The 25,427-nt window shown below is 46.9% G+C and overlaps 1 protein-coding gene across 1 annotated transcript in view; it reads right to left on the bottom strand.

Annotated features, from left to right (window-relative positions):
• The window catches only part of ZFAT (zinc finger and AT-hook domain containing), a 145,011-nt gene that overhangs the window by 56,836 nt on the left and 62,748 nt on the right, over nucleotides 1–25,427 (bottom strand). Inside the window, 2 exon segments of the mRNA XM_060243200.1 lie at nucleotides 1,681–1,830; nucleotides 7,952–8,039. Of these exon segments, the coding sequence (XP_060099183.1) occupies nucleotides 1,681–1,830; nucleotides 7,952–8,039 (238 nt within the window).

The following is a 25,427-nucleotide window of genomic DNA, read 5'->3' as shown; positions in this document are numbered from 1 at the left end:
GAGTGGTATGGAGCACACACATTTTAAGATGTTGCAGAACTGCTCACGATGTGTGGGAGCAATTACTCCTCTCAGGGCAAAGTAAGTTGCACCCTTAGTGGATAGGTCCCACTAGTGGACTGCAACGGGACCTAGAGCGCTGGGACCTAGCAACAGTGATCCATGCAACGGTCACCTCAAGATTGGATTACTGCAATGCCCTCTACATGGGGCTGCCTCTGTGCCGAACCCGGAAGCTGCAACTGGTGCAGAACGCAGCGGCTAGGCTGTTATTAGGGCTCCTGAAGTGGAAGCACATACAGCCGGGGCTGCGCGGACTGCACTGGCTGCCAGTTGAGTACCGGGTTCGTTACAAAGTGCTGGTTATCACCTTTAAAGCCCTATATGGTTGAGGACCTGCCTACCTGAAGGATCGACTCTCCCCATACGAACCCCAGAGAGCACTGAGGTCAGCGGGGAAGAACCAACTGACTATCCCCGGGCCGAAGGAGGCAAAATTAAAGAATACTCGTATACGGGCCTTCTCTATTGCAGCTCCACACCTGTGGAACCAGCTCCCGGAAGAAGTGCGGGCCCTGCGGAGCCTTGAACAGTTCCGCAGGGCCTGCAAGACCATCCTCTTCAGGATGGCCTTTACCTGATTGAATACTGATGGATTCGCCTTAAGTGATCTCTGCCATCATACTTACATCTAACAGAATAGCACCAGAAATGTTAATTTTAAATTGGAATGTTTTAAGCTGATGGTTGATTTTAAATTTATGTATAACCTATTGTATGGATTGATATGTTGTTAGCCGCCCTGAGCCTGCTTCGGTGGGGAGGGCGGGATATAAATAAAATGTTGTTGTTGTTGTTGTTATTATTATTATTATTATTATTAAATGGTAGTTTGTATATTTGCAAGAATTATCCCCGTATCTACTGCCACAGAGGCACCTTTTGCTGACATCTCAAACGCTTAAGCAAATAAGTTTGTCTGTTGAACGGCGAGTCACTGGGTCAAGAAATCCAGACATGTTCACATGTGTATAAACCAGTCCTAAGACGGAAGACTAAGCAGATTGCACATCACAAGCCCCAGAGAAGAAGAACATCTCGGCAGGCTCCCTACATAGAATGCAGTGACCGAAAAAACGGAGCTTGTATCTCACCCAGAGGTTCGCGGGCACAGAAATTTTCGCCAATCCCCGAATCCCATGGGGGATTCTGCATCTAAACTATTCCTGGGGGTCCTCTGTCCCCATGAGCAGGATTTCAAGATGCATTTTGAGCTATTTCATGGAGAAGCGATAGATGAAATATGCACCCGCCCAGGGATTATTTTGTAGAAAAACAGATGGTGGAGCTTCATCCAGGGATTGTTATGCAGCTGCACCTACTATTCAATGGACAAGGAGGTGGAACTCTCAGAAGGAGGAGGAACTCTCAGAAGGAGGAGGTGGAACTCTCAGAAAGGTTCAGGAGCTCAGCTCCTGTGAGCTCCCATTGAATCCGAGGCCTGCACCCACCACTGCAGAAGCCAAGGAGGGACCTTAGCTCAGAACCGCAAGCTCCTGGCTTTCCAACAAAAAGAGGTGACGGCACATCAGTCAGTAAATTATCCAGGGAGTTGGACCGTATCAACAAACGGCTGTGGTTGTCAAAGCCAGGGAGGCGCCTGCTGAACCAGGCAGTTACCTTCGTGGGCCCAAATATGACGCTGGAGGTCTGACCCATTCTTCATGAAATAAAAATTGCAATAGGGACACTTCACCGCTCGCTTCCCGATCAGCCCTTTCAGCTGAACCCTCCTGCCCACGATCTCGGAGATGGTGTTCATCGAAACCTCTGGAGAGAGAAAAAGAAAAGACCCATTAAAAAATAAAGCGCTGTAGCATTCAGGGAACACATGCCCAGAATATATAAATGTTGTTTATTCACAATACTCCTTGTGCTTCTCCTATCCCTTCTCGACGAGGAGGCTTCGCCGTCTAAGGAAACAGCCACGCTAATTCATGCTATTTCCAGTGGTGGCCAATGTTTTGCGTGCCTCCACAGTGACTTACTGTTTTAGTCACAATTTAGTGTCTGGTTCCTCCGTTGGTGCAGAAACCGTCTTCCGGAGGGAAGCATTCTCAAGCGGCCGATAGCTAACAGGGCAGAGCTTTGCTAACCAAATATTTATGTGTTTCAATACTCTTCCAGAGGCATGTAACATTTGTTTAAGGTTTCACCCGGGAGTTTCAGAGGAGTTGGAGCCATCTAAGCAGACAGCTTGTTAACAGCCGCAGAAGGCCTCCGGATCCAGATGCGACACCGTAAGGGCTGGAAATAATGAGGTGATCGGGCTGTACAGTTCCATTTCAAAACATGTGTTTAACAAACCCAGAGGAATCACATCAAAGGCACTTGAGGTTAATGGGTTTTATAAGAGGGATAAAGTATACAAAAGTCACTGGCAGGGCCTTTGGGAACTGAACAAAGAGCCTCGTGAGAAAAGAGTGGACGGTCAATGAGCAGAAGGGATGAAAACCAGGGCTTTTGGGGGTAGAAAAAGCCCACCAGGGACTCATTTGCATATTAGGCCACACCCCCTGGTGCCAAGTCAGCTGGAACTGTGTTCCTGTGCATTTCTGCTCGATAAAAAGCCCTGATTGTCCCATAATTACAGGAAGAAGAAGATGACTGATGATTGATGATGATGACATTGGATTTATATCCCACCCTATACTCTGAATCTCAGTCTCAGAGCGGCTCACAATCTCTTTTAGCTTCCCCCCCCCACACACACACACACAACAGACACCCTGTGAGGTGGGTGGAACTGAGAGGGCTCTCCCAAGAAGCTGCCCTTTTAAGGACAGCTCCTGCAAGAGCTATGGCTGACCCAAGGCCATTCCAGCAGCTGCAAGTGGAGGAGTGGGGAATCAAACCCGGTTCTCCCAGATAAGAGTCCACGCACTTAACCACCACACCAAACTGGCAGGAATAACATGTATGGGTGAAGAAGGTCGATGAGCTGCATTTGTGTGTTTTCTTTAACCACAACCACTCACAGAGCAATCTAGGCACAGAGGGAGAAACTTGTGACTCACCACACTATCTGAAAAAGAAGCCCATCAGGAGCTCTTTGGCATATTAGGTCCCGCCCTCTGACATCATCGTTTCATACAGGGCTTTTTTTGTAGGAAAAGCCCAGCAGGGACTCATTTGCCTATTAGGCCACACCCCCTGATGACAAGTCAGCTGGAACTATTCCTGTGTGCTCCTTCTTTAAAAAGCCCTGGATGAAACATCTGCTCTTGTGACCAGCAGACACTGTGAAGCCCTTGGATGGGGCAGGTGCTGGGCACAAATGCTAACGGCTTGAACAAGACTGAAAAGGAATGCAGTGTACAGAAACAGACAGAAAAAAATACTATACAGCACTGCACTGCGAAACAGTAATGTACAGGACAGTCAATAGAAAAAAAAATCCAGTATTGCAAAATGAGAAAAAAATGATCACCGGGACAGAATTAAACTCACATGTACTGAGTACAAATTCAAAAATGGATTCTTTCGAAAAGTGCACATGAATACTAATTAGTAAAGGTAATAGTAAAGGTAGTCCCCTGTGCAAGCACTAGTCATTTTTGACTCTGGGGTGACATTGCCTCACGACGTTTTCACGGAAGACTTTTTACGGGGTGGTTTGCCGTCGCCTTCCCCAGTCATCCACACGACCCCCAGCAAGCTGGGAACTCATTTTACCAACCTCAGAAGGATGGAAGGCTTGGAGCTGGCTACCTGAACCCAGCTTCCGCCGGGATCAAACTCAGGTCATGAGCAAAGAGCTTGGACTGCAATACTGCAGCTTTACCACGCTGCACTATGGGGCAGATTTATTAAGATGTACTAATTGCACCTCTGCCCTGAACTGGATAGCTCAGGCTAGCCCAATCTCATCAGTTCTCAAAATAATGACATGCTGGGTATTATTAGGAAGGGAATTTAAAACAAATCAGCCAGTATCATAATGCCCCTGTATAAATCGATGGTGTGGTCTCATTTGGAATACTGTGTGCGATTTTGGCCACTGCACCTCAAAAAGGATATTCTAGCATTGGAAAAAGTGCAGAAAAGGGCAACTAGAATGATTACAGGTTTGGAACACTTTCCCTATGAAGAAAGGTCGAAACGCTTGGGGCTCTTTAGCTTGGAGAAACGTTGACTGCGGGGTGACATGATAGAGGTTTACAAGATAATGCATGGGATCAAGAAGATAGAGAAAGAAGTACTTTTCTCCCTTTCTCACAATACAAGAACTCGTGGGCATTCGATGAAATTGCTGAGCAGTCGGGTTAGAACGGATAAAAGGAAGTATTTCTTCACCCAAAGGGTGATTAACGCATGGAATTCACTGCCACAGGAGGTGGTGGCAGCTACAAACATACCCAGCTTCAAGAGGGGGTTAGATAAAAATATGGAGCAGAGGTCCATCAGTGGCTATTAGCCACAGTGTGTGTGTGTGTGTGTGTGTGTGTGTGTATATATAGATATAGATAGATAGATAGATAGATAGATAGATAGATAGATAGATAGATAGATAGATAGATAGATAGATAGATAGATAGATAGATATAAAAATTATTGGCCACTGTGTGACACAGAGTGTTGTACTGGATGAGCCATTGGCCTGATCCAACATGGCTTCTCTTATGTTCTTTTCTAAGCAGGATCAACCCTGACTAGTATTTGGATGGGAGACCACCAAGGAATACGAGAGGTGTGACATGGAGGCGCACATTGGCAAACCACCTCTGAATGTCTCTTACCTTGAACACCCTACAGGGTCACCATAAATCAGCTGTGAAAGCAACCCCCCCCCCCCAAATAAACCCCTTCACCTCCACAAAAAAACCCACCACAAATCCATCCAAAGGGCAGGCAAGACAGGCACCTGGTACATTGCCCACCTTTGAAATGCATCTTCATCAGAAAAATGCAGAGTGGAAGGCAATCAAATGAATTCTCAGGTGGTTAACTTCCATTCCCAGACAATAAGCAAAATGTGCTGTAGGAAGCTCTGGCTGTCTCCCATATAATCAAAAGTCTTAAACATTTAAAGAGTCTCTGTTCTCTGTTGTGAAGTTAAGAGTCCAAGAGCACCTTTAAGGCCAAAAAAGTTTTATTCAGGATGCGAGCTTTCGTGTGCATGTGCGCTCTGTCAAACAGGAGGAAATGAGATTATCGGACTTGCTTGTCCATATATAAGCCAGAGGTTGAACAGCAAATGAGCATATAAGACATACAATATATTGAAATAGTTTAACAGATGCAAACAGAAATAACAAGCTAAATCCATAAGGTCATAATTCCGGGAGAAAAACAGGCAAATAAATGTCTGAGAGTGTTAGGGTCATATAATCACTCTTGACATTCCTAACATTCTATTTGCCTGTTTTCTTCTGGAACTGAATCTAAACTATAACGACTTTATGAACTTAGCTTGTTATTTCTGTTTGCATCCGTTAAAACGTTTCAGTATATTGTATGGCAATTCGCTGCTCAACCTCTGCCTTATCTATGGAGAGGCGAGTCCGATACTTGGATTCCCTCCTGTTTGACAAAGTGCGCACGCGCACAAAAGCTCACATCCTGAATAAAACTTCGCTGGCCTTAAAGCTGCATCTGGACTCTAACTTTGTCACACTGCTTCAGACCAACACACCTGGATCTATGTTCTCTATCGTATTACTGAAAAGGACTTTTATTATCTACCGCAGCTGACCCCTTGAACAAAACCACATTTTAGGTTCTTTTCATTCCCGACCTGGTGGAACTCTCTGCCGGAAGACACCAGGGCCCTGAGGGATCTTCTACAATTCCGCAGGTCCTGCAAAGCAGAGACGCTCCGCCAGGCTTTTGTTTGAGGACAGCGACTGCTGCTCGGCTGGCACCCCCCTTTACTCAAGGGGGGAACTGCTCCCAGTGCCTGGGAAGCAGAATTACAGCACACTATAAAAGTATGTTCATTGGGTTGCAACTGTTTTAAATTACTGGTTTTATTGATTTTATGTGTACCTTTTGTTGTACATCGCCTAGAGCGATGAGGGGATTCATAAATTTAATAAATAATAATAATAATTCCTACAAGAGGCGGTGACAGAAGAAGAAGATGATATTGGATTTATATCCCGCCCTCCACTCCGAAGAGTCTCAGAGCACTTCACAATCTCCTTTACCTTCCTCCCCCACAACAGACACCCTCTGAGGTAGATGAAGATATTGGATTTATCTCCCGCCCTCCGCTCCGAAGAGTCTCAGAGCGGCTCACAATCTCCTTTACCTTCCTCCCCCACAACAGACACCCTGTGAGGTAGATGAAGATATTGGATTTATATCCCGCCCTCCACTCCGAAAAGTCTCAGAGCAGCTCACAATCTTCTTTACCTTCCTCCCCCACAACAGACACCCTGTGAGGTAGATGAGGATATTGGATTTATATCCCGCCCTCCACTCCGAAGAGTCTCAGAGAGGCTCACAATCTCCTTTACCTTCCCTCCCCCCCACACAACGAACACCCTGTGAGGTAGATGAAGATATTGGATTTATATCCCACCCTCCACTCCGAAGAGTCTCAGAGCAGCTCACAATCTCCTTTACCTTCCTCCCCCACAACAGACACCCTGTGAGGTGGGTGGGGCTGGAGAGGGCTCTCACAGCAGCTGCCCTTTCAAGGACAACCTCTGCCAGAGCTATGGCTGACCCAAGGCCATGCTAGCTGGTGCAAGTGGAGAAGTGGGGAATCAAACCGGGTTCTCCCAGATAAGAGTCCGCACACTTAACCACTACACCAAACTGGCCACTGTCTTCTCTTAGAAGCCATGGACTTTCTTGATGGTCTCCCATCTGAGTACCAACAAGGGCTGATCCTGCTTAGCTTCTGAGATCTGATGGGACTGGGCTTGCCTAGGCCAACCAGGTTAAGACAAAACAGTGGTGCCATCAACTTAACGTGTCCCTGTAGGGTTTTCAAGGCGAGGTATGTTCAGAGTTGGCTTGCCATTGCCTGCCTCTGCATAGCGACACTGGACTTCCTTCCTTCAAGTACTAACCAGAGCCGACTGTGTACAGCTTCCGAAATCTGACAAGATCAGAACAGCCTGGACCATCCAGGTCAGGGCTTCTCCAATCGAAATGATGCGGATGTGGACTAGAGTAACTCTGCATATGGTTACACTTAGACCAATTTTGCACTAGGGCTTGTTCCGGATGGAGAGCCCTTTCGGCCCCAAGCGCTTCTCTCCGTTTTTGCACAAGCTGCCCCAGAGCTGTGAGTTGGCACGCCACATTTCCGCAGCAAGCAGAAACCATTTGTAAGAGGATCTCGCTTGCTGCAGAAAAGCGGTGCGCCAACTCACAGCTCCGGGGCAGCTTGTGCGAAAACGGAGAGAAGCAACAGGAGCAAAAGGGCTCTCCACCCGGAACAAACCTAGTGCAAAATCAGTCTTAATTTTTAAACACCACCCCCCCCAACAAAAAAAAAAGCTTTGCCTCCTTGGCTTCTCCCACTCAAGGGAGCTGTTCATGGTAAAGGTAAAGGTAGTCCCCAGTGCAAGCACCGGTCATTTTCGACTCTGGGCTGACATTGCTTTCACATTTTCATGGCAGACTTTTTACGGGGTGGTTTGCCATTTCTTTCCCCAGTCATCTCCATTTCCCCCCCAGCAAGCTGGGTACTCATTTTACTGACCTCAGAAGGATGGAAGGCTGAGTCAACCTGGAGCCGGTTACCTGAACCCAGCTTTAACCAGGATCGAACTCAGGTCGGAACAGTAACCAAGTTGCCCAACCCCAGTTTTTCACCAGTTTTCTGTCATCCGTGTAGGTAGTATCCACACTGCATTCACAGGCTGCTACTTAACACGGGCGGCTCCTTCTCCATTTTATCAAGTTAAAAAAATGACTGTGAGTCTTATCTTACCCGGGTGGTTTGTCTTTATGTGCGACTTTATAAGTCGGTCTTCAGAAAACGTTTTCTCGCACACGGGGCAGGAATAATTCTTTTTGTCCTTTAAAGAAAAGAGGGGAGAAAAAGATTATCAGTTCATTGAGCTGATTGTGAAACTCATTACGTGCAGAATAATATACGGCTCCCAACAAGGTGATAATCGGAAGGCTGGGATACGAAGTACAGCTGGCGTTACGGGAAGCTAGACCGTTTACCGTGATGAGGCTCGCTGAAGGAAATACAGAAATTAGGCTTCATTACCACGTTGTTCATTGTGGAACGATGCAAAGCTTTGATTTAGAGCTCTCGGGGCTGAGGTGAGTCAGGAAATTACACAGGAAGTGTGCATGATCTACCCTATACTGTATCTGGATCAGAAGCCAAAATATTCTATGAGTCCCCTGTAATGTACGCAGCAGAATAAAGCGGGAGAAAGGACTATATAACTTCAGCCCATGGGGAGGAGGTTAACCTCCACGTTAAAAAACAAAACAAAACTATTTGTAATGAGAATATCAGTAACTAATTTGTGTACGTCGTTAATTAGTATAGCAGTGAGACAGCAGAGTTAAAATCTGCTTTCAGATATTCCAAGTTTCTCCTGACAGGAAGCTGGGATTAAAAAATATATATATTAAAGAAAACACAAAATGCAATCTTCCTGCCACGGTCTAAAGCAGGGGTGGCCAACGGTAGCCCTCCAGATAGTTTTTGCCTACAACTCCCATCAGTCCCAGCCGGCATGGCTGATGTCTGGGGCTGATGGGAGTTGTAGGCAAAAAACATCTAGAGATCTACCGTTGGCCACCCCTGGCCTAAAGAGATAGTCTACACCAGGGGTGTCAAACATGTGGCCCGGGGGCCAAATCAGGCTCCTGGAGAGCTTCTATCAGGCCTCCGAGTGACCGGCTGTCATGTGCTTCTTTCTGCATAACAGCTTGCTTTGCAAGCCTTGCTCAATCGCACAACAGCTACAGAGCAAAACCTCTATTTTCGCCATTGGCTGAGGCTCTTCCCTTGTAGAGGAAGGGGGGAGGCTCGCTTTGCCAGTTTCTCTCAATTGCACAGCAAAGCTACTGAGCCAGGCCTCTCTTCCTTCTATTGGCTGAGGCTCCTCCCCCTTCTGGTCCTTTTGGGAAGGAAGGAAAGGGCCAGAGCTTCTTTTGCCCAGTTCCCTGGATCCCATAGGAGAAATACAAAGAAAGCACCTTTAAGACCAACAAGTGCGTGTGTGTATATATATATATATATATATATATACACACAACAAGTGTGTGTGCGTATATATATATATATATATATATATTTGGCCGCTGTGTGACACAGAATGTTGGACTGGATGGGCCATTGGCCTGATCTAACATGGCTTCTCTTATGTTCTTATGTTCTTATGCTAAAGTTTTAAGCATTTTAAAAGTTTATTTTAAAAACCCTTTGTGTTTGTCTGTATCATTTATAACAGGGGTGGCCAACGGTAGCTCTCCAGATGTTTTTTGCCTACAACTCCCATCAGCCCCAGTCATTGACCATGCTGGTTGGAGCTGATGGGAGTTGTACGCAAAAAAAATCTGGAGAACTGCTGTTGCCCCCCCCCCCCTGATTTATAAAGTTTATAGCTTTGCTACCTAATCTTAGGTAAGTACTCACAAGCCCTTGCCCGACAAGGTCTCATTTATGTCAGATTTGGCCCTCCTAACAAAATGAGCTCAACACCCCAGCTGTAACCTGTAACTTGCTTTGGGACCCCTCTGGGGAGAAAGATGGGGTGAAAATAAAGTAAGTAAATAAATACAAGAGTCCTTTCATATGCAAAGTGAGCTACTGCTGAGCAGAAAAGGATTTCTGGACCGTTTCACCTCACTGTCCTCTCAGAGGATGACCAGAAGCTGGATGGGAATGGGTTCAGATCCCGCTCTGTATTTATATGTACACGGGTGCACGATGGGACCGAAAAGGTTCAGAAACCGGAAAAATAAATATGAAGAACGTCAAGTGTATTATATTTTCAGAGCTAATACTTTCAAAGCCAAGTGGATGAGTTTGAGACTCTTAACTCAATTTTGAACATATGGAAGGAGCAACGCAAAAGCTCCCAGGAGCCCGACGCAGGCTGGAAGAGACGGGCCGCTGCACTTCCGCAAATGCCAGGATTTGCCTCCTGAAAGTGAAATGCCACACAAGGCGGAGTGTGTGTTTGTGTCTCTATGTGTGTACGTTTTCCAAAGGGCTGGTCTGGTGGAGAAATTGCAGAATGGGCAGGAAAGTTCTTTTCATCTATTTAATGGACGCCTAGAACGGGAATCAGTATTTTATTTAAACACTTTTAGGCCACCTTTCCACCCAATTTAGATTCCCCAGGGGACAAACAATAATAATAATAAAGCCATTCAAATAAGTTAAAACACACACAGTAATCATAGGGGGTGTGGCTCAGTGGTTACAACATATGTTTGGTATACAAAAAAACCCCTCCCAGGTTCAATCCCTGGCATCTCCAGTTAAACAGACCAAGAAGTAGACAGGGTTACCAGGTTCTTCCTGGTCACTGGAGAAGGATGGGGAGTAGGGTTTCAACTCCAGGCTGGAAAACTCCTAGAGATTTGGGGATAGAGTCTGGGGAGGACAAGTACTTCAGTGGCATATAATGCCATAGAATCATAAGAACATCAGCTATGTTGTATGAGGCCAATAGCCCATCCAGTCCAACACTCTATGTCATACAGTGGCCCAAACAAACTCAGGTGACATCAGGAGGTCCACCAGTGGGGCCAGGACACTAGAAGCTGTTCTTATGTTACCCTCCCAAGCACCAAGACTACAGAGCATCACTGCCTCAGAGAGTTCCAACGATACGCTGTGGCTAATATACACTGATGGACCTCTGCTCCATATGTTGATCCAGTCCCCTCTTGAAGCTGTCTATGCTTGCAGCCTCCACCACCTCCTGTCAGAGTGAATTCCATGTTTCTCTACTTAAGTTGGAGAAACGGTCCTTAGGCTGGGGGAAGTCTTCAGACTTTGCTGAGTTGAGTGGTTTAGTGGAGACCTGGGTTTCTGATTTCCAAACTAGACAACCAATGAAAACCATGTTGCTGGGCAATAGATGCAGAACAGATGAAAGACTCTTTACTCAACAAACAAGCAAATTCCAGAATTCCCTGCCAGGGATTGTAGAATGACCATGAGTGTGGATTAACTTTAAAGAGAGATTAGACAGATTGATGGAGAAGTGAAAACAATTCCACACCATCCTCTATATGGCAGCCCTTCATGATTTGAAGACTTGAAGATGGTGATCATATCACCTCTCAGAGATTATAACATCCATATAGTTTGCCATAGGATGGGCTGGTATATGCAATAAGACAAACAGCCATTATCCCCCATTTGAGTATGTCAAAACAAAAAAAACAAATATTCTGATACACTGTTCCAAAAGAGAAATACATTGGAACGCTGTGGATGCACAGCTGAACTCAGTGAGAGCTGATTTAGTATGTATAATGAGATAAAAAACCGATATCCCTGTTCAGTCCTGGGGAGGTGTTTGTTCCAAGTTTCATGATATTGTAATTCAGCAATTTCTCTCTCCGTTCTGTTCTTGAAGTCCCTTTGCAGTAAAACAGCTACTTTGAGGTCACCCATTGAATGCTCAGGAAGGTTAAAGTGTTCTCCGACAGGTTTCTCAGTTCTGTAATTCCTGATGTCAGATCTGTGTCCATTTATCCTTTGGCATAGGGTTTGTTCTGTTTGCCCTATGTAAAGAACTGAGCGGCATTGTTGGCATATCTAACGTTGGAAGATGAACAAGTGAATGAGCCTGAGATGGTGTAGTTAATGCTGTTAGGCCCAGTGACTGTGTTGTCTGGGTGTCTGTGATAGCAAAGCTGGCACTTGGATTTACTGCAAACTCTGGTCCCGGTGTTCCTGCTCAGATGCGATGTTGTATTGCTGTGGGTGAGGAGTTGTTTGAGATTGGGGGGCTGTCTGTGTGCAAGGAAAGGTTTACCCCCCAGTACTTTTGAAAGAGAGCTGTCACTGTCCAATAGAGGTTGTAAGCTGATGATATGTTGAACTGTTTTCAGTTGAGAGTCGTGTGTGACCACTAGTGGTGTTTTGTTATTGTCTCTTCGGGGGTTTGTCTTGTAACAGGTTTTCTCTGGGTATCATTCCGGCTTTGTTAATCTGTTTCTTGACTTCATCAGGTGGGTACTTTATTTCCAAAAAGGTTTTTTGTAGATCCCTCAGGTGAGAATCCCTGTCAGTAGGACTGCAGCAAATAACTTATATTATTTCTCTTTTAGAACAGTGTATCGGAATATTTGGGGGGGGGGGGTGTTATTGACATTCTCAAATGGGGGATATTGGCTGTTTGTCTTATTGCATATGCCAGGGGTGGCCAACAATAGCTCTCCAGATGTTTTTTTTGCCTACAACTCCCATCAGCCCCAGCCAGCATGGCCAATGGCTGGGGCTGATGGGAGTTGTAGGCAAAAAAAACATCTAGAGAGCTACCGTTGGTCACCCCTGGCATACACCAACCCATCTTATGGCAAATTATATGAATGTTAAAATCTCTTGAGTAACCATGCTCTCTATTTGAACTAACAAAGCCAGAATGTTGCCTAGATTTATGGCACCCTCACCTACGACAGTCTGCTTTTTGTCACCCTCTAATGTTTTCTCAGCCGCTTTGTCCTAACACTAACAAACACAGATCCCTATTTGTGATTCTTTTAATCTGCTAAAAACATCCTTTTTTTATTTATTTATTTCTATCCCGCCCTCCCCGCCTAGGCCCCATGATTCCACACTGCCCACTTATATTACGAATTGCTGCTTCCGTTCCCATTTGTCTGATGAAGCCTGCTTAAGAGCGTACGAAAGCTCACATTCTGAACAAAACTTAGTTGGTCTTAAGGGAGCACACGCATACGAAGCATCGGCAGCAAGAGAACAGGCTAGCGGCTTCATTCTTTGCCTGCAGTTTCTGAAGGTCAAACACATTGGCTCTGTTCTCACAAGAATATCCATCGCCTGGTGCCTGTGGTGTTTTGAGTGACACCCCCCTCCCCCAAATACAATGGACCAAGATTTTATTGCATCTGCGTTGTCTCCAAAGCAACAGTTTGTCCGCGGAGACGGTTCGTGCATTTCTGCTGCGAAGCAGCAAGGGAAGAGAAAACAAGTGACAGACACGGACGGGTGAAGGTTCGCCAAGTTACACAAATTCGCATGAGAGATGTTTACCAATATGCTCTGTGCGCATGTCTTTCTATTTCATAAGACACAAACAGCAGAAAAAATCCAATCACCTCCTTCCTTGGTGTAATACCAGTGTGTGGTAAGCGTTAAGAGTGTTGACTAGGATCTGAGAGAAGAAAAAGAGAAGAATTGCAGATTTACACCCCACCCTTCTCTCTGAAACAGAGACTCAGAGCAGCCTACAATCTCCTATATCTTCTCTCCCCACAACAGACACCCTGTGAGGTGGGTGGGGCTGGAGAGGGCTGTCACAGCAGCTCCCCTTTCAAGGACAACCTCTGCCAGAGTTATGGCTGACCCAAAGCCATTCCAGCAGCTGCAAGTGGAGGAGTGGGGAAGAGCCAAGGAGTGGGAGAGCCGAATTGTGCTCCCCAATGCCCTGGAAGTTTGTTGAGAGACAGGGCTGCCCCACCCCAACTTGCTGTTCTTTACCGCTACTCCAAATGGGGGAGGGAGAAAAATTAAAAGGAAAAAAAAAGCAACCTTCTGTACTTATATTACTTACCAGAAGTTCATACAGGAAGTGACAGAAGGTAGCTCAAAGAATCACCAGAAACACTATGGTTTTACCACACAGGGTACTTCTGGGGTAGCTCTAGGAATCTCCAGAAACTCTATAAATTTTACCACAGACTTTCTAGCAGTTCCTAGTTACCCTTTGTCACTTCCTGTATGAACTTCTGTCGAGCAAGTGATGCTGAATTTTTTACATTCCCCTCAAAAATGCTGTGCCCCCCCCCCAATCCTCCTGACAACACTACAGATGTTAAGGCCCTCTGCACACTTTCAACCTCAAATGCCAGTTTAGATAATAAAATTGAGGAAACTAGAACGATGCAGACCACTTTGGGCACTAAGCTAAGCAGAGCTATATTCATTTAAAACATTCATATACTGCCTTTCCCTGAGTCTATTTTTGTGGTTTCCCAAACAGTTTTCAGCAAGGGATTTTATGTGCACAGTTTATCAATGTTAAGGTTGCCAACTTCCAGGTGGTGACTGGAGATCTGAGATTACAGTTGATCTCCAGGAATCAGAGATCAGTTCACCTGGAGAAAAATGGTTGCTGTAGAAGGTAAACTCTATGGCATTATACCCCATTGAAGCCCTTGTCCTCTCCAAACCCTCCAAATATCTAGGCATTTCCCAACCTGGAGCTGGCAACTCTAATCAACATCAACCCACCGTTTGCAATGGGGCAGCCTTTGTATTCAAACGAGGAATACTTTTTCTGTGTTTTCTCCCTTCCAATGTTTTTATTCAGCTACTTTGAAAGTCAGAGCCCTGTGGCACACAGTGATAAAGCTACAGTACTGCAGTCCGAACTCTCTGCTCACGACCTGAGTTTGATCCCAGCAGAAGCTGGGTTCAGGTAGCCAGCTCAAGGTTGACTCAGCCTTCCATCCTTCCGAGGTCGGTCAAATGAGTGCCCAGCTTGCTGGGGGGGAAGTGTAGATGACTGGGGAAGGCAACGGCAAACCACCCCGTAAAAGGTCTGCCGTGAAAACGTTGTGATGCAACGTCACCCCAGAGTTGGCAATGATTGGTGCTTGCACAGCGGACCTTTCCTTTATCTTTTACTTTGAAAGCCACCTCTTCTAGATAAATCTCAGGATCTTCCACAGGTGTTCATCATTACAATGTTCATTGTCAAGAGGTTTTGGCAATGCTTGGGGGGGGGGTCTATAGACCATGCTTCTCAGCTTTGGGAAACAGAGAATGTTCAGCCAAAGTCTGAACAACAGTGATCAACAGTGGCTGATATTCTCTGTTTTAGCTCTCTGGAGCCCTTGCAGAGTCCTACTACGTCCGAAGAACGTGCTATTGTGCTAATCCTTCCAAATAAACCTTTGCTAGTCTTCCAGCAGACACGAAGGAATTCCTTGGTCTGAGATTCTGCATTCCAGAGTAAAAAAAATCATAAACTGACTGCCACCACAGCTGATCAAAGGCCTTCGTGAGAGCCAGTCTGGCAGAGTGGCTAAGTGCAAAGACTCTTATATGGGATAGGACTGCCAAGTTCCCAGGCCGGGCAGGGGTTCTCCCGCTCTGGAGGTTACCAACCCGCCGGCCCACAGTGACATCATCATGGCAGCGACATCGCACGCCACCCTGAGCGTCTGGGGAAACTATGTTTTTTTCGGATGCTCTAGCAATTTTGGAGGAAAACTCTATGGTACCATAGAGTTTTCCTCCCAAACTGCTAGTGTCCGGAAAAAAAAAACCCTCATAGAGTTTTCCTGGATACTCCTAGAGCAGCAGGTGCGCAACGTCACCAGCGTGATGATGTCGCTTCCGAGTGACATCATCGTGCCACATCCCCCTGACAGAGGCCGCGGGGGACTTGGCAACCCTAATCTGGGAGAACATGGTTTGATTCCCCGCAACCTCCATATGCAGCTGCTGGTGTGGCCTTGGATCAGTCACAGCTTTCTCAGAGCTATTCTCTCAAGAGCAGTTCTTGGAGAGCTCCCTCAGCCCCACCTACCTCACAGGGTGTCTGTTGTGGGGAGGGGAAGGGAAGGAGATTGAAAGCTGCTCTGAGACTCCGAGTGAAGGATAAGGTATAAAAATCCAATTTCCTCCTCCTCCTCCTTCTCCGCAGAATGTCCTTGTCCTGAATGGTAAGGGGGGGATCTCTCTCAAGGGCTCGGTTGTGGCCTCTTCACAGTGTCCCGTGTCACACTCTCTGTGCCTGCCTTTTCCTTCAGCAAGGAAAAAAGGTAATTTATCTCCTGAGCCGCAGGAGTGTCTGCTTCTTAAATGCCTCTGAAGGCTTTCTGAAGGACATAAACAGAACCAAAATGCCCTGCAAGGACTATTTTTACAGCTCGCTTCTGTTATTGACCATTTTTATAGCACTTTACAGATTGAAAAATGCTGGGCAATGTTTATCGCCCTCCTTACTATTCAAAATTGACAGGTCGGGGAATGGAGGCTGGAAAGCAAGGGGGAGGCTAAAAGCAAAGGACAGATAGATCCAGGTAGCCGTATCTGTCGTGGAGGAGTTTTAAAAATGCTATCGATCATGAGCAAAGGTACATTTGTCCTGCCCTTCTTCTAAAGATTACATGCATAAGAACATAAGAGAAGCCATGCTGGATCAGGCCAATGGCCCATCCAGGCCAACACTCTGTGTCACACAGTAGCCAAAAAAACCAGGTGCCATCAGGAGATCCACCAGTGGGGCTAGGACACTAGAAGCCCTCCCACTGTTGCCCCCTCCAAGCACCAAGAATACAGAGCATCACTGCCCCAGACAGAGAGTTCCAACAATACCCTGTGGCTAATAGCCATTGATGGACCTCTGCTCCGTATGTTTATCCAATCCCCTCTAGAAGCTGTCTATGCTTGTAGCTGGCACCACCCCCTGTCGCAGTGAATTCCATGTGTTAATCACCCTTTGGGGGATGAAGTACATCCTTTTATCCATTCTAACCTGACTGCTCAGTGATTTCACTGAGTGTCCACGAGTTCTTGTATTGTGAGAAAGAGAGAAAAGGACTTCTTTCTCTACCTTCTCTATCCCATGCACAATGTTGTCAACCTCTGTCATGTAACCCCTCGGTCAATGTTTTTCTAAGCTAAAGAACCCCAAGTGTTTTAACCTTTCTTCATAGGGAAAGTGTTCCAGCCCTTTAATCATTCTAGTTGCCCTTTTCCCAACATCTTTTTTGAGGTGGGATGACCAGAATTGTACACAGTGCTCCAAATGAGGCCATATCATTGATTCATGCATGGTTCTCTCCAGGCCTCAGATTCAGTGGAAGCTCACAGGAGCACAGATCCTGAACCTTTCTGAGAGTTCCACCTCCTCCTTCTGAGAGTCCCACCTCCTTGTCCATTGAATAGTATCTGCAGCTGCATAACAATCCCTGGATGAGCTCCACCACCTATTTTTCTACAAAATGACCCCTGGTTCTCTCCTTCTTGTTTTGCCTCCCACAAGTTCTCTGTGAGGTAGATTCGATCGGGAGAGGGTGATGGGCTCAAAGTCATCCAGTGAGCTTTACAGCCAAGGGGAGAGTTGGACCCAGCTCTTCAAAATGAGCCCATTAGGGGAGGGCGGGATATAAATTTGATAAATAAATAAATAAAAATCCTAGTTGACATTTCAGCCTCCACACACGCATCTCGGGAATGTCCACAGCTTCTCTTTATAAAGGAAAGACACCAGAGATCAGATCACAGATACTGCACCATCTCATATGGTTGGGCCCTCAGAATCAACCTCATGAACAAAAACTATTTACTATTCTGTCACTGGGTCTTATATTTGTACCATTCTGCATTCTAAATCACTGCCTACCAGCTGTCTATAGCTCTGCTCATTGCGCCGGATTCCTCTTCTGACGAAGTGCGCTTGGAGCACACGAAGGTCTACGTTCTGAATAAAACTTTGTTGGTCTTAAAGGTGCCACCTGACTCCTACTTTGTTCTGCCGCTTCAGACCAACGCGGCTGCCCCACTTGGATCTAAAATCTCTATTAACATCAAACAATTTCAGGGTGCGTTTGGGGCTTTTTTGGGGGGGAGGGAATAACTGCATGGGAATCTGACACCAACTTGCTGCCCAGTAGCCCCACGCTACTAAGAACAAGTCTGTTAACCAGACTGGGAATGTCAGACAGGAAGCCCACAAGCTCCAAAAAGCCTAGCTTGCTGCTCAGGCACACGACCTCGCTATGCATAAGGTTTCGTCCCACCTTCGTGGGGGACAAGGTTATCAGTCCTCCAGTGGGAGTGAGGAATCCCCCGCTCTTGTGAGCAGACCAGCGGCTAGGGTTGCCAAAATACCTGGAGACTTTGGGGGTGGAGCCAGGAGACGGCAGGGACCTCAGCATGGTGCACTGCCCTAGAGTCCACCCTTCAAAGCAGCCATTTTCTCCAGGGGAGAAGATCTCTCCCAGCTGAAGAAAAGTTGTAAAAGCGACAGATCTCCAGGTCTTAGAAGAAGTATTGCAGGTTTATACCCCGCCCTTCTCTCTGAATTAGAGACTCAGAGCAGCTTACAATCTCCTATGTCTTCTCCCCCCACAACAGACACCCTGTGAGGTGGGTGGAGCTGAGAGAGCTCTCCCATAAGCTGCCCTTTCAAGGACAACTCCTAGGAGAGCTATGGCTAACCCAAGGCCATTCCAGCAGGTGCAAGCGGAGGAGTGGGGAATCAAACACGGTTCTCCCAGATAAGAGTCTGCACACTTAACCACTACAAAGGAAGAAGGTCTATGAGAGCTATGGCTGATCCAAGGCCATTCCAGCAGCTGCAAGTGGAGGAGTGGGGAATCAAGCCCGGTTCTCCCAGATAAGAGTCCACACACTTAACCACTACAGGGGAAGAAGGTCTATGAGAGCTATGGCTGACCCAAGGCCATTCCAGCAGCTGCAAGCAGAGGAGTGGGGAATCAAACCCGGTTCTCCCAGATAAGAATCTGCACACTTAACCACTACAGGGGAAGAAGGTCTATGAGAGCTATGGCTGATCCAAGGCCATTCCAGCAGGTGCAAGCGGAGGAGTGGGGAATCAAGCCCGGTTCTCCCAGATAAGAGTCTGCACACTTAACCACTACAGGGGAAGAAGGTCTATGAGAGCTATGGCTGACCCAAGGCCATTCCAGCAGCTGCAAGCGGAGGAGTGGGGAATCAAACCCGGTTCTCCCAGATAAGAGTCTGCACACTTAACCACTTCACCAAACTGGCTCTCTACCTGGAGGCTGGCAACCCTAGTGGCGGCAGGAGTGAGAAGGAAAATGGCCAGCAAGCCGATGGCATGACATCACTTCCAGGAAAACCCCAGGAGTGACATCTCACCTCTTTCCATGGTAAAACTACATAGCTCTTGGTAATTCCTACAGAAGTGTGAGGTTCCTGGAAGTGATGCCGCACTCTCGCCAATGGCCACCCCCACATGTCTCTGTACCCCTAGTCCCCTGCTGCTTGCCAGGCTGAGTAGAGCAACCCTAGTGTAGAAGCATTCAAATGCAGGGACCTATTACAGTTTCAAACAGTGCGGCCCTAACGGATTTGCCATGACAGTGTATTGCTCAAGAACGCTGCGACAGAAGCTGAGACCCCTGCCGCCCTGGCTTAGGAAAGGAGGCCAAGTAAAGTGTGCACCCGGATATAGGTGAATGTGTGCAATCCCTTCATCTCAAAGGAAACTGCAGTTCTCTAACAGTCAGAGGTTTGGAGAAGTACTTCTTCACCCAAAGGGTGATTAACATGTGGAATTCACTGCCACAGGAGGTGGTGGCGGCCACAAGCATGGCCACCTTCAAGAGGGGATTGGATAAAAATATGGAGCAGAGGTCCTTCAGTGGCTGTTAGCCATAGTGTGTATATGTGTGTGTGTGTGTGTGTGTGTGTGTGTGTGTGTATATATATATATATATATATATATATATATATATATATATATATATATAATTTTTTGGGGCCACTGTGCGTTGGACTGGATGGGCCATTGGCCTGATCTAGCATGGCTTCTCTTATGTTCTTATAATACCCAGAATGCTTTGCGGGGAGGAAATGGAAGCATAAAGGTAGATGGAGGGATGATACAGCGAGAATTTTCTCTCTTCATTGCTATATTACTCCCCATCGGCTAGGCAGATAAATTCGGGGGTGGGATGAGAGAAAGGAACAATTCTTCTATCAGAGGAATCCAGAAGCCAGGAAAGCTCATCTCAGCTTCCAAAGCATGCTTCCAGAGCATGTTTGGTGTAGTGGTGAAGTGTGCGGACTCTTATCTGGGAGAACCGGGTTTGATTCCCCACTCCTCCACTTGCACCTGCTGGCATGGCCTTGGGTCAGCCATAGCTCTGGCAGAGGTTGTCCTTGAAAGGGCAGCTGCTGTGAGAGCCCTCTCAGCCCCACCCACCTCACAGGGTGTCTGTTGTGGGGGAGGAAGGGAAAGGAGATTGTGAGCCGCTCTGAGACTCTTCGGAGTGGAGGGCGGGATATAAATCCATCTACCTAACAGGTTGTTTGTTGTGGGGGGGGGAAGGTAAAGGAGATTGTGAGCTGCTCTGAGACTCTTCGGAGTGGAGGGCGGGATATAAATCCAATATCTTCTTCTTCTATCTTGTGTTGGGGGAGGATCTGTATAAGACCATTAAGGGTCCAGCCTATGACTGCTGCGTGACAACACCATTATCATCGGTACATTTACGAGTCAGGCTTTGTCAGTAGTGAACAGTTGCACTGTTTGGCGTGGCAGGCTCAGACAGAGAGATGCCATGCAAAACTTGTGAGTGGAAGGGAGGGTTGCTGGGTGCCAGAGAACACCAGCCTGGCATAAATAACAGGTTAAAAAAAAGTCGTCCCCTGTGCAAGCACCAGTCGTTTCCGACTCCGGGGTGACGCTGCTTTCACAACGTTTTCACGGCAGACTTTTTACGGGGTGGTTTGCCATTGCCTTCCCCAGTCATCTACGCTTTCCCCCCAGCAAGTTGGGTACTCGTTTTACCGACCTCGGAAGGATGGAAGTCTGAGGCAACCTTGAGTCGGACACCTGAACCCAGTTTCCACTGGGATCGAACTCAGGTCGTGAGCAGAGCTTAGGACTGCAGTACTGCAGTTTTACCACTCTGCACCACGGGGCTCTTAAAAAGTAAAGGTAGTCCCCTGTGCAAGCACCAGTCATTTCTGACTCTGGGGTGATGTTGCTTTCACGTTTTCATGGCAGACTATTTATCGGGTGCTTTGCCATTGCCTTCCCCAGTCATCTACACTTTCCCCCCAGCAAACTGGGTACTCATTTGTCCGACCTCAGAAGGATGGAAGGCTGAGTCAACTTCAAGCTGGCTACCGGAACCCAGCTTCCTCCGGGATCAAACTCAGGTCGTGAGCAGAGCTTAGGACTGTAGTACTGCAGCTTTACCACTCTGTGCCACGGAGCTCTTAGTAAAATAACAGGGGAAACCATTTATTCCTTCTGGACAAGACTCAATCTGCTCCTACAATACCTGGAGTGTTAGATATTCCATCAAAACCCAGTTTCCACTGAAATACTTCCAACCCCATCTCCTTTTTCAATGCTTCGTTTATTTCCATGTTGCCGCACAATATTCAGTTATCTTTGTCCCTTACTTGTCTGTAAAAAAGAAAACCTGTTAACAAAAACCTGCTGCTGAACGCTCAGAATGTTTAGCTAAGATTTTCTGTACCAGTTCTGCCAGCACATAGAATCATAGAGTTGGAAGGGATCTCCAGGGTCATCTAGTCCAACCCGCTGCACAATGCAGGAAACTCACAAACACCTCCCCCTAAATTCACAGGATCTTCATCGCTGTCAGATGGCCATCTAGCCTCTGTTGAAAAACCTCCAAGGAAGGAGAGCCCACCACCTCCCGAGGAAGCCTGTTCCACTGAGGAATCGCTCTAACGGTCAGGAAGTTCTTCCTAATATTGAGCCGGAAACGCTTTAGATTGAATTTCAACCCATCGGTTCTGGTCCTACCTTCCGGGGCCACAGAAAACAATTCCACACCATCCTCTATGACAGCCCTTCAAGTACTTCAAATACATATCTCCCTGCTCTATAAAGAAGTCTATTACTTCAGCCTCAAGATGTCTCTAACGTTTTAATTAATTAGAAGGATTTTCATCACATTCCCCTTCTTGCATCTCCCCCCCCCCCCAAAAAAAGCAGAAAAGCTGGCCAGATCCCTCATGATGCGAACACTAACAGATGCAAATCCTTGTAGCCTTCCATACAATTTCTGCTTCTTATAATGTTTTTGGATGCTCAGAAAGCACTGCGGGGTGTCTCTTGTGTGTTTTGCTTACAAACATCGCTGGCGCAGGAGGGAGACGGGACAACGCGTGGATTGCAGTTGGCAGGGATCTTACGCTTGCATTTAAAACAATGCTGATTTAGAGGCATTCTGAGCGAAAAACGCTTTTGGACTATCAACTGCATTTCAGTAAAGACCACCCACAGCTATCTCCGGCCTGTCTTCCAGAGCACAATATCAAAAACAGATCTTAAAGTTGAACATCTAAATAGCCACATGATAGATCGGGGTCCCCAAACTTTTTGAGTTTGCAAGAGTGGTAAAGCTGCAGTCCAAGCTCTGAGTTTGATACTGGTGGAAGCTGGGTTCAGGTAGCTGGCTCAAGGTTGACTCAGCCTTCCATTCTTCCGAGGTCAGTAAAATGAGTACCCAGCTTACTGGGGGGAAAGTGTAGATGATGATGATGATGATGATATTGGATTTATATCCCGCCCTCCACTCCAAATCTCAGAGACTCAGAGTGGCTCACAATCTCCTTTATCTTCCTCCCCCACTCCTCCACTTGCACCTGCTGGAATAGCCTTGGGTCAGCCAGAGCCCTCATAGACCTTCTTCCCCTGTAGTGGTTAACTGCATAGACTCTTATCTGAGAGAACTGGGTTTGATTCCCCACTCCTCCACTTGCAGCTGCTGGAGTGGCCTTGGGTCAGTCATAGCTCTGGCAGAGGTTGTCCATGAAAGGGCAGCTGCTGTGAGAGCCCTCTCAGCCCCACCCACCTCACAAAGTGTCTGTTGTGGGGGGAGAAGATATAGGAGATTGTAAACCGCTCTGAGTCTCTGTTTCAGAAAGAAGGGCGGGGTATAAATCTGCAATTCTTCTTCTTCATCTCTACAATTTCAGAATGCAAAGGGGCGTGTTAGCACTTGGATACGCATATGGTTTACACAATAGCAATGTATTAGGGAAGAGGGGATTTAGGCCAGCCTTCTCCCTGAACAAATAAAGAATCTTTTCTCCCTGATACAGGCAAATATTCACATATACAATCTTGACCACCGTGTGAAATCGCAGCAGTCCAGCTCGGGAAAAACTGTGCCACACGATCCTTCTGATTGGGTACTTAAACTCTCAGTGTGACAGAAATACATAAATTTACAGAAAAGCCTTTCTTCCCAACCCCTTTGTAATTCAAAGACTTTTATCTGTTTTAGATTGCGAGCCTATGGAGTCTTCATCCCAAATACAAACAATTTCTGTTATCTTACGTGAACCCCTGATGTAAAGACTATGAAGCAGCATGGTATAGAGCAGGAGTGGGGAATCTCTGTCCTGAGGGCTGTATACGGCCCTCGAGGTCCCTTGGTGTGGCCCTCGGGGATTGCTGGGCCAAACCGAGTCACGTGGCAGCCTCCCTGGGGCCTGGCTGGTCAGCGAGGATCGTGGGGCCCAGCCACGCTGTGCAGCAGCCTCCCCAGGGCCAGGCAGGGATCACAGGCCCCAGATGTACTGTGCGGCAGCCTCCCTGGGGCCTGGCTGGCCAGCCAGAATTGCTGCAGGGCCTGGAAAAGTTACTGTCACAGTTCAGTTTGCACTTGATTATCCCAGAGGGTGTGGCCTAATATGCTAATATTAAGCAGAAAAAGATATTGGATTTATATCCCGCCCTCCACTCCGAAGAGTCTCAGAGCGGCTCACAATCTCCTTTCCCTTCCTCCCCCACAACAGACACCCTGTGAGGTAGATGAAGATATTGGATTTATATCCCGCCCTCCACTCCGAAGAGTCTCAGAGCGGCTCACAATCTCCTTTCCCTTCCTCCCCCTCAACAGACACCCTGTGAGGTAGATGAAGATATTGGATTTATATCCCGCCCTCCACTCTGAAGAGTCTCAGAGCGGCTCACAATCTCCTTTACCTTCCTCCCCCACAACAGACACCCTGTGAGGTGGGTGGGGCTGGAGAGGGCTCTCACAGCAGCTGCCCTTTCAAGGACAACCTCTGCCAGACCTATGGCTGACCCAAGGCCATGCCAGCAGCTGCAAGTGGAGGAGCGGGGAATCAAACCCGGTTCTCCCAGATAAGAGTCCGCACACTTAACCACTACATCACACTGGGACATGGTCTAATATGCTACTGAGTTCCTGCTGGGCTTTTTCTACAAAAAAAAACAAGGGCCTATGCATTTGCCTAGGGCAGCGGGCCATGTGTGTGTGTGTGTGCCAGATTAGGCTCTCTCCACATGACTTTAAATAGAAAAACAATTATTTGCATTAATTTTGATAGCCTGAATCATTCTCCCTCGGCAGAGCACTGTTTTTTAAGTTGATTATTTTTTATGGCCCGTAAATGATGTTATAAATATCCATTTGGCCCTTGGCAGAAAAAAGGTTCCCCGCTCCTGGTACAGAGCTTAGCGGGTCAGATGTATTGGGTTAAATGTGATAGCTTTTTCACAGTATCCCTGATCTTCCACACTTCCAGGTTAAGGAGGAATTTAATTTAATTTAATTTTTAGATTTATATCCCGCCCTATCCCACAAGTGGGCTCAGGGCAGCTTACACAATAAAACAACAAAATAATATCATAAAAACAGACATTATGAAACAGGAGCAGCACAGGAAACAAACTTACAGAAATGCTGTTCAAACAAATGACAAAGACGCTCTGACTCCAATGGTAAGAAGAGAAAGGAATTTTACTTACAAAATCATAAGCATGTTTTACATGACATAGTCATGCAGGGCTATTTAACTCATTGTGGGAACAGATTAACTTCAAAAAGATTAACTTGCTACTGCTCAAAGCTCAGATAAGGCAGAACAAGAAGGAAGGCCCTATAGAAGATGACGAACAGAAGGCAAGCAAGGGCCAAAGAGGCCCAACATCTAAGAAGACGATAATATTGGATTTATATCCCGCCCGTCACTCTGAATCTCAGAGCGGCTCACAATCTCCTTTACCTTCCTCCCCCACAAAAGACACCCTGTGAGGTAGGCAGGGCTGAGAGAGCTCTAATAGAAACTGCCTTTTCAAGGACAACTCTGTGAGAGCTATGGCTGACCCAAGGCCATTCCAGCAGCTGCAACTGGAGGAGTGGAGTATCAAACCCGGTTCTCAAGAGTCTGCACACTTAACCGCTACACCAAGCTGGCTCTCAATCTATCCCATGAGAGGCTGGGGTCAATGGCCAAGTGTACCCCAGTGAGAGAATTCTCCTAACCCTTTCCCTCCCAGATTCTTCTGCATGCAGAACTACAATATCCAACAAGATGAAGATCTGGGAGAACCTCACATCCCCAGTCTGCCATGGAAGCACGCTGGGTGACCCTGAACCGGTCACACAGTCTCAGCCTACCTCACCTTTCAGAGTTGTCATGAGGACAAACTGGAGGAAAGCAGAATAATGTAAGCCACTCGGAGTCTGCCTTGGGGATCAAAGTAGAG

The sequence above is a fragment of the Heteronotia binoei genome, chromosome 7, assembly GCF_032191835.1.
Source record: "Heteronotia binoei isolate CCM8104 ecotype False Entrance Well chromosome 7, APGP_CSIRO_Hbin_v1, whole genome shotgun sequence".
Taxonomy (NCBI): Eukaryota; Metazoa; Chordata; class Lepidosauria; order Squamata; family Gekkonidae; genus Heteronotia; species Heteronotia binoei.
Note: the sequence above shows the minus strand (reverse complement) of the source record. Positions and strands in the feature narration are given on the sequence as shown.